General features: G+C 57.6%; 1 protein-coding gene across 3 annotated transcripts in view; it reads right to left on the bottom strand.

Annotated features, from left to right (window-relative positions):
- Positions 1-2,615: 2,615 nt before the first annotated feature.
- SAP30BP (SAP30 binding protein) overlaps positions 2,616-9,134 on the bottom strand; it is a 36,714-nt gene continuing 30,195 nt past the window's right edge. For all 3 annotated transcript variants that reach the window (XM_077754572.1, XM_077754578.1, XM_077754584.1), the window contains 6 exons: positions 6,686-6,777; positions 5,865-5,925; positions 5,344-5,395; positions 4,451-4,509; positions 3,380-3,464; positions 2,616-3,084 (listed from right to left, as the gene is read on the bottom strand). In XM_077754572.1, the coding sequence (XP_077610698.1) occupies positions 2,903-3,084; positions 3,380-3,464; positions 4,451-4,509; positions 5,344-5,395; positions 5,865-5,925; positions 6,686-6,777 (531 nt within the window). In that variant the 3' untranslated portion in view covers positions 2,616-2,902. The remainder of the gene's footprint in view (positions 3,085-3,379; positions 3,465-4,450; positions 4,510-5,343; positions 5,396-5,864; positions 5,926-6,685; positions 6,778-9,134) is intronic.

Below are 9,134 nucleotides of genomic sequence, written 5' to 3'. Positions count from 1 at the left end.
TCTGAGCTGGCAGTCAGCACAGAGCCCGACGCGGGGCTCGAACCCACGAACCGCGAGATCATGACCTAAGCGAAAGTCGGATGCTTAATCGACTAAGCCACCCAGGCGCCCCCCTTTTTTTTTTCTTTTAAAGAAATTTTAAACATACACAGAATTAGAGGGAATAACAGAACCTTTCTGTGCCCATTACTGGGCTTCAACAATTGCCACCGTGCAGAGAATCCAGAACAGGAGGCCATGTGGGTGGGATGAGGGTTGGGAACTTTCAGTCCAATGACCAAGGGGGCAGGGACCACCTCTCCATCCATCCCTGTCCCTCCAAACGCCTGGGCACTGGGGGCACGAGGAGGCTGACCACTCTGTCTCCCACCTATAAGAACAGGGAGATGCGGGTGGTCTTGGCCCCCACCACGTGCTCAGCCGTTACAATCACGGAGAAAGGAGCGATGAAGGCCCAGGGGAGTCCGGGAAGGCAGGCCTGAGCTGCATCTGTTAGCACCACGTGTGCAGAGGAGGGGACGCTCAAAGGGACGGAGAAAAGGAGCTGGAGGCCGCGGGGAGGCTGGGGCCACCGGTGTCCTTGCCTTGCCACACTGAAGGGGGACTCTCGCGGGGAAAGCAGGGGCCATGTGGCCTGACGAGAGCCCCCTGGTGAGGGGGTGTAGGAGGAGGAGGCCAGATGGAACCTGGACAGGAGTGGGAGAGACTGAGAAAACATGGACAGGTCGGAGCAATTTGCTACAAAGACGAATGAGGGTTGGACCTGAGCAGTAATGATGGCGATGAGAAGGGGTTTCCGAAGTGGCCCTTCAGATGTGGGGACAGCGCAGGGTCTCTGCTCTTGGCCAGGGACAGATCATGGGGTCATTGCCCAGCGCTAGAAGTACAGGAAAAAGGCGGGGCAGGGATGCCTGGGTGGGTGGGAGAGTTCAGTCTGACCAGACGGAGTTCTTTGCGAGCAGGGGCAAACCAGGCAGAAACCACTTCGGTGCCTAGTGCCTGTGACATCCTCTCTACAGAAAGAAATGGGTAATCTGAACCCGTGCCACCCTCAGTGGGATTAAGGTGGGCAGGCACTAATCTTGTTTCATAAAAGAGTGAAGTTCAGAGAGATTAGAGACCTTGACCCAACTCATAAGGCTTCCGGGGGAACAGCACGGCTACCTCAGGGCTGTGCCACTCGCTGGGCGAGTGGTCATGACTGCTCAGCGGCCGGGCAGCAGGTGCCCAGAGCACAGCGGAGGGCCATGACCCTGGCCAGTTTTACCAGCGGTGGAGTTTACCTCTCTCCTGGGCCTAAACCAAGAAGGACCTGGATCGGCCAGCAACAAGCACTTGCGGGGCACCCGCACAGTTTATAAAGCTCTTGCGTACATCAGCTCGTGAACTTCTCACCACCACCTTAAGCAGCTTTATTATGGTGATTTGACAGAGCGGACTCACAGAGATGATGGCCCAAGACACGGCAACTAAAACACACCTTCAAGTTTAACCCAGGATCCAGAGCAGAGGTGCCGAGTCTGCGTCTGCTCCCGGGTGAGCCCCAGCGCCCGCAGGCCACAGAGGCGCCCCTGCTGGAGGCTGCAGGGAGGAAGCCTTCAGAGACCCTCTTGGGACTCAGGACAGCAGCTCCTCTCCGGGGTCGCAAGGTCCCAGCAAAGGAGAGGAGGGGGACCAACTGGCCTCCCTCAGTGCCCAAGCGTGTGTGTGGCCAGGGAGAGGGGGAAGGGGCCAATGTAAGTCCATGTTTATTTTGGGGACGGCAGGGTCATCACACTCCTCTGGTCATGCTACAATTATCAGGAGCAGTTCGAGGACCACCTTTCTCACTCTGCCCGCGGCACAGCAGCGACCCGCCCTTCACGGCCCGGCTTCCCTCTCCGACACGCAGTCCTTCCGCTGGACTGGAGAGCTGCCAAAGAGCGAGAACGGCAAGCGAATTCCCTCCAGACTTTCGGGCCGACGGCGGCTGGGAAATCTGTTTTGGCCCCGAGAGGAGCCCAGCAGCCACTGGTGCTGCCCAGACGCTGCTGTGGGGCAGAGATAACAGGCACAGGAAAGGCGGGGTGGCAGGATCCTCCCAGGAGCCTGGCTCTCACGTAAACAATGAGCTGCCGCCAGCCAGGGCAGGAGGTGATTCACGTCCCTGCTGGCTGCGATCGGCGGGCACTGAAGGCCCCGGGGCAGCCCTGGCCAGGCGTTCAGGCCTCTCTGGCTGTGGGTTGGGGATCAAACCCAGGACTTCTGGTAACTGGCTGACCTCAAAAGCCTGGGTGTGTCCAAAAAGTGGTCCGAGAGGGCTCAGTTGCGCCCAGAGGAGCAGAGGCCTCGGCCCTTGTCTGAGACCCGGCCGGGTTTCAGGATCAGGGCAACAAGACAGCTGCGACACGGGGCCTCACCCGCTCTCTGAACGCCCACCTGCCCAGGCCGAGGGGCGCACGCTGGGAACAACCACGGCAACTTCCTGGGCCTCCCCTGTTGCCACAGGCTTCGGCCACTCCATTACCTACCCTGAGGTAACAACCCCAGCAGAGAAGATGGAGACGGTACTCAGAACTTCCACACGTGCCTGGAAACAGACCACAGAAGAGGCCGCTGCATCCAAGACGCTGAGATGTAAGAATACAGCACTTTTAATAGGGCACCAGTCCCCAAGTGGGGTGTGGATCCTCTCCGGAGCACCTGACTCCTCTGTGACAATGTCTTCTTCCTGGCTGGAACGACACACAGAGGCTCCTCTTGCGGGTGGCATCTGGGGGGCAGCTCCCAGTCCTGAAATCTACAAGGCGGCACCTGTGCGCCGCGTCGCTCCCTGGGCTGCACAATCTCGTCAAGTCCCGGAGGGGCTCCTCCCCTCGAAGGAGGGGAGAATGTCCGAGCCGCCCCAAGCCGGTCCCTCGGGTCACTGCTTGGCCTTTTTCACGATGGTGCCCACGGCGGAGATCACAGTGGTCTTGGAGCCACTGGCACTGGTGGTCACCGTGACGACAGCTGGCAGAGTGGCCGTGGTGGTGAGGATGGTTGGCTGGGCTATCGTCGTCACCGGGATGGCCGAGTCCCACTTGCTCTTTCTCTTTTGGGCATCTGGAGGAAGGCAAGGGAAGAGTCAGGATCAGGACAAACCAAAGAGCAACACTGCGTATGCAGGCAGGGCCAGTGGTCAGAGCTGAGGGGCCGCCTGCCACAGAAATGCCAGGGGCAGCCCCCGGAGTGGGGTCCCCACCCCAGGCTCCCGAGATGCCTCACAAACTCTGGGGTCAGAATGAAAGCACAGCAAGGTGGAAGTTCGGCTCGGGTCCCCATGGCCTCTGTTCCCCCAAACGAGGCCGGGAAGCCCTCGCCCCATGTGTGGTGTGGGACCAGACAAGCTGCCCTCTACCTGCAACCGCCGTGCTGGCCGTGGTGGTGGTAGTGGCTGTGGCGTTGGTCGTGGTGCCTTTCTTGGTGCCTGTCACAAACTCGATCTGGAGGGCAAGAGGAAAGAGAAAACCTGTGCCAAGCTGTTTATCCACATCCTTCTGCCAGCATCTGGGCGACAGAGGGGGACGCCGGACACAGGAGGCACCGAGAAGCAGCCCTGTCGTGCTGTGTGAGGCAGGGAGAGGCGTCGGAGGGCACCTCTGCTATTTTGCGGAGAGCCCTCCAAAGGGGCACCGGAATGCTCCCGGTGTCTCCAGGTTTCTGCACACACAGGGCACCCCGGCGTGTCGCTCCACCTCACGCCCAGGATGGGGGCGCACCCACCCGCACAGGAGCGCAGCTTGGGTCCCTGGGCGCCGCAGGCACGGCCCACGCTAAGCCTGGGGTTTGGAGTTTTTGAGGGAAAAGAGAGAGAAGGGGCATTTCACCAAGCGCGGAGATCGACAAGACTCGACAGCCCCCGTGCTGGCTCCCAGAGGGCCACAGCCTCTCTGCTCAGGGTCAGGGCACGTGCTGGAGGCCACAACAGCTGCAGGAGGTCACACCAATCCAAGGGTGGGCAGAGCTGGCGCCCTGAGGCCCAGTGTTCTGTCTCGGGGACTGGTCACAAAGGGCACAGCCTCATTTAGTCTCACAGCCAAATTTCTGTTCCCCAAAGGATCCAGAATATGCTGCTTGGGAAGGAGTGGAGCCTAGGACTCTAACATGAGGGGTCGCCTGGCCACCAGGCACGGGATCTACAAGGAAGCACCGAGGTAGACCGTGCAGATCAGATCTGGGGGCTGAGAAAGTACTCTCAGAAAGAACACTCGCCTGTTTGGGTCAGGGAGGACACGGGTGACACCAGAGAGAAAGCCACCGGGGCTCTGCAGCTGGAAGGGGGAGGGGCGGGAGGGCAGCATGCAGAACCACAAGACCCCAAGAAACCAAATGGAAGCAACTAAGAAGCACCTTCAAGCTGAAGGTGGGGGGGTGGGAAACGACACCCGGACCCCAGGCCTGGCCATCAGGACACTTGTCCACCACTTACCTTGGTTCGCTCCTTTTTGGCCTTTTCCAGTTTGTCCATCTCGATCTTCTGGGCTTTAGCTACAGAGATCAGAGAAGTTGTAACAAAAGCAGCCCCAGAACAGCTCGCACATGAAGGGACACTTTAGGCCATGGGACCCCACACCGGTGCTTGTCACGCCCCCAACCCCGCACGCAGGTGGCCTCGAGGCCAGCAGATGGGAGTACCGGCCCTCGGCCAGCACAGAGCAGAGACTTTAGATGTAAAGGCCCTTGTCTGGGGGGGTGAGTTGCCCCTGAGCCCCAGCTGACTGTCACCGTGCGGGAATGGGGATGCAGGCCTAGGGTGGGCTGCCTTCCCACTGACCAAGGGCAGCTGCATCCCAAAGTTTGGGTAAAACGCTGGCAATGAATTCCAGTTAGAGGAGGATGAAACTCCTAGGCCAAACAAAACACATCTGTAGGCCACACCTGGCCCGTGGGCTGCCGGCTCCAGACCTGCCACTTGGGGGCCCGGACTCTGCAAATCTTCCTGGTTCTCCCTTCTGGGACCCTTGAGAAAATGCCTTCTCACTGGCCTTTGTACGCTCCGCCCCCCTGCCTGGGACACGGCCTGCCTCTGCCAGACCGGCCTCTGCACATCTTCAAACCTTGTCTCCAACACGGCCCCCCGGCTAGGCTGTCCCCCCACCTTTGGTTGGTTAGGTGGCCCTCCCTGCGCCCTCTCACCCAGCGCTGCTCACTGCTAGGACTGCTGTGCCCCCTCCGGCGGGTCATAAGCCTCCTAAGTCAGAGGGGATCTGTCTCATTCAACACTGTATAGCTACCTCCTTGGACACGACATGACACAGAGGGGACCCTGAAATACGTGTTGGTGAACTGACTGGATGGACAGACGGATGGATGGCCACCTACCTAATGCCTCATAGTAGGAGTCCTCGGACCAGCCATGGGGGTCAAACATATCCTGAAAAAAGAGTGAATGCTGTAGTCAACAAGGGTCAGTGGATGACAAATGGCTTAGAAACCCAAGTCCCTTCTCCCCAAGTCCTTCCATAGACTTTCCTGGCCTGGACTCCCCGTGCCGTAAGGGCAGAGGGACTCAGCGGTTACCCAGGGTTTCCAGCCAAAGAGGGGGCCGATTTGCTTTTGGGAATATGAAGCAGGGACGCGTCTGTCCATGGGCTGTGCTTCAGGAGTAAGTGAGTCCACACTCCCTAACCAGTCGGGGCCTCGGGCCAGGTCTGTTGCCACAATCTCTCCCCTGGACTGTTTCAGAGCAACGGGGACTCTAACAAGAGAGCCGGGAACTGTGCTCTTCAGCCAGCACTGCTGCTACCCGGGCCTTTCAGTGGCTCCAGGCTGAAGCCAGCAGAGTGAGCACAGGGCCCTGGGTGCCCTCCCCTCTACCCTCAGCCTCTGGACGCGGGACACACCTTTGGGTAGTTGGTGCCGAGCTCGTCGATCGCACAGAACTGGATCAGCTTCTCATAGATGCTGAAAGAAAAATACCAGAAGGCACTGAGCAGGCCCTAGTCCCGTGTGGCACCTGATTTTGAGAGAGAGACCAGAATGGTCCAGTTCCTGGTCTCAGATGAACCCTTTAAACTCAGCCCAATTATTGTAAACAGGCTTCCTGATAGAAGGGGAAACGTCCACTGGCCTGATATGAAGTCATTCCTTGTCATTCCCCCTCCCAGAGACATGGACCGTTAGCCAGGGGCCAGGACGGGTATGGTGTCCAGACATCTGACCCTCAGTTTGTGTGGCTGGGTCGGGGCCACACACAGGCCCACATTAAGGGCCGGGGCAGGTCCTTGATGTCACCACGATACCAGAGTCCCGGGTATGCCACTTGCTCAGACACTGGATGGAGTAAGATCCAGACACAGCTCTGTTCCCAAAACCCATCACCTGTACCCAGAATCAGTGATACTTTGGAAATGAAAGAGGAAGCCACAGGAATTGCCTCGTCCAATTCCCTTACTGTACAGATGAGGAAACTGAGGCGTGCTGAGGCTCTGGGCCTTGGGAGCAGAGTGAGCCGGAGAACCCAGCCAGGCCTCCTCCAGCCCAGCTCAGGTCTCTCGGCATCCAATCTACACCCTGGCTTCCATGTTCCTGCAGTCTGGGTGGTGGCCCTGTGGGCAGAGGCGGGATCCTAGCCGTGCCTCTCCCTGCCACCTCCATGGGAACATCCCAGTCCCCAGTCCCACATCAGCAACCCAACGGAGCCTGCAGGCCCACGGAAACTCACCTGGGGTTCCGAAATTCTTTCTTCCTTTGGATAATGTAATTCATATCCATTCCCTCCTTTATCTTCCGCTCATAAAGCTTCTGGATCTTGTCCTAGGAAGAAAAACAGAAAAGTGCTTCTGACGCCACCCCACCACTGGCAATCCCGGTCTGGGGTCACACGTGCTGTGTGTGGACACTTGGTCACAGGAGACCCACAGAGCCATGTGCAGCCCTACTCCAGTCATATCGTCTTTCTCCACCCAGCCTGGAACTGGCGCTGAGATCGGTCTGTTTCTGTTTTGCTTTCTCCTGACTCCCTCTGGATGGCTGGCAGAGGGCAGAGTAAAAGATGGAGGCAGAGAAACCACGGAGAAGACAATGAATTATCCCCACTTGTCAATTGGCTCCTGAATCATCCAAAGAGGATTCAAGCAAAGAGTGGATGGGCAGGGGCTTGATGGTGGTTTTGAATTTAAACACCAGATCAAGTCCTCAGTGGGAGACCTGGGAAGGCTGTGTCCTTTCAGAGGAAGGCAGGAGTAGAGCTTTTTGGATTTGGTCTCATAAGCTTTCTAGTGTCCCTTGTAGGAAGCTCACAGATGGCCACTCCCCACCACTTTATGAAGAGGCGCTGTCAAAAGTCAAGAGCTCATCTAATTAGAACTGCCCCCCAGACCCCTGCTCTGGTTTGATGGGCAATAGGAAGACCACCTGGGAGGAATCCAGACCAGTCCCTGGGGCAGACGGCCTCCACACCACCCAGCGCATCAAGAGGCCCCAGACACCCGAGTCTCAGGACAGAGCCACCTGCGAGGAGGGCCAGTGTGACCCAGCAAGGCTGATGCTGGCCCAGGGCAAGGTCTCTCTACAGCCTCCCCCACTAGCGGCGGCTAAATGCACAGACTCTCCAGAAGAAAAACATTTGGGGCACTCTTCACCTGCAAGAGGAGGTGGGCAGGGCCGGAGGTCCCGTGTGACGCCCTTTGGGAACATCAGGAGAGGTCATCCACTCCCTTTGTCAGAAGGCTGAATCCTTCTGCCGAGCTGGCCAGGGGCAGCACTGAGGTGCAGAGAGAGGTTTGTGATTCATTTACTGCGGAAAAGATGGCCAAGAGCGACAAACCTCAATACTATCTCTTCAAGGGCAAGGGGGGCTTTCCACAGAAGACTCGGCAAGTTGAGGGTGACCTGTATCTTAATAGAGATTACTTTTCTGGGTTTCCTGGGCCATCAGATGGGCTCTCCCATTTCAAGTAAACTAAAGCGTTCACTTAATGTTGTGGTTCCTACGGTCAGGAGCATCTAAAAATGAGAAACACAACGAACCTGAGGGCTGAGCCGGCCGGCTGTCTCTGGCAGATCGCCAGACTGTCCTTGCAGGCTGTGGCTTGTTGCCTGGCAGGGAGGGGAGATGCTATCCTGGGGGGGAGGACAACTCAGCAAAGGGAGGAGACTTCTGGGAAAGGAAGAGAATGTGCTCGGTGCCCCTAGCGCCGACTCTGGCCCTGCCCAGCCAGCTGCATTCCATAGCCCCAGGTCCCCTTAGTCATCCATCCGTCAGGATGGTGCCATGGGCCTGTGGTGTGGCCGGAGGCACCAGCAGAATCTGTCAGATTAAAGGTAGAGCAGGTGGACCGGATGCCACTAGTGGGTAGGCCTGTCTGCCCTGTGTGGTCTGTGTCACAAAGTTCCACGTGCAGGAAACCCACGGAGGGACAAGGAGAAACAATCCCAGAGGCTGAAAAGGAGGTGCAAACCCCGGGGGCTCCCCTGAGGTCCTCCTCTCAAGGGAGTAACTGCACTAAATGCCTCTCTCCCTTGGATTTCAGAACCTCAGGCCGCGTCTGCCTGTGATGCTGTCAGACAAGCAGCTAGTGAACTGGTGCGTCAGAATCTTAGGCCCAGAAATGCTTGCGGTTTTGCGTTTCTCTGTCCTATTTATTTTACATTCTAATAGTCCCTCAGTTTCTTGGCAAAGTTCCCCACTGGCTCAGCTGGGTGGCACAGAAGGTACGTTATTTTCTCTGCCTTGCCATAGGACCTGAGTGCGACCTAGTGGTCCCAGCTGGAACGGCGCCAGGTGATGGGGCAGAGGGTGGCGGTGGGGACAGAGCAAACTCCTGACGGCGGGCTAAGAGAGGTAATCAGGACTGTAGGCTCCTGCCCATCTGGCTGCTTCTTTTACTGATGGTTCTTAAAATTGAACCAAAGCAGCCACTTTGACCCAGGCTTTCTCACCTACACTGGCCTCAAGTAGCCGAGCTCTGTACTTACTTGTAAGTGATTTGAACATCTGCCAGGTGGTTCAGGTGGGATCTTGATTTCATCGGGCGACATGTTCCGGACTCTTTCAGAGAAGGAGGCTGTGGGGGAACAGAGAGAAAAAATTCTGTGCATGTGGATGTCGGGGTGGTTGCAGCTGGGGGAAGGATTGGGGCCAGACACGAAGTTTAAAAAAAAAAAAAAAA

Source organism: Crocuta crocuta, unplaced genomic scaffold (genome assembly GCF_008692635.1).
Source record: "Crocuta crocuta isolate KB4526 unplaced genomic scaffold, BGI_CrCroc_1.0 scaffold50, whole genome shotgun sequence".
In the NCBI taxonomy this organism is placed as follows: Eukaryota; Metazoa; Chordata; class Mammalia; order Carnivora; family Hyaenidae; genus Crocuta; species Crocuta crocuta.
The sequence above is the reverse complement of the archived record's forward strand: the minus strand, read 5'-3'. Positions and strand labels throughout refer to the sequence as shown.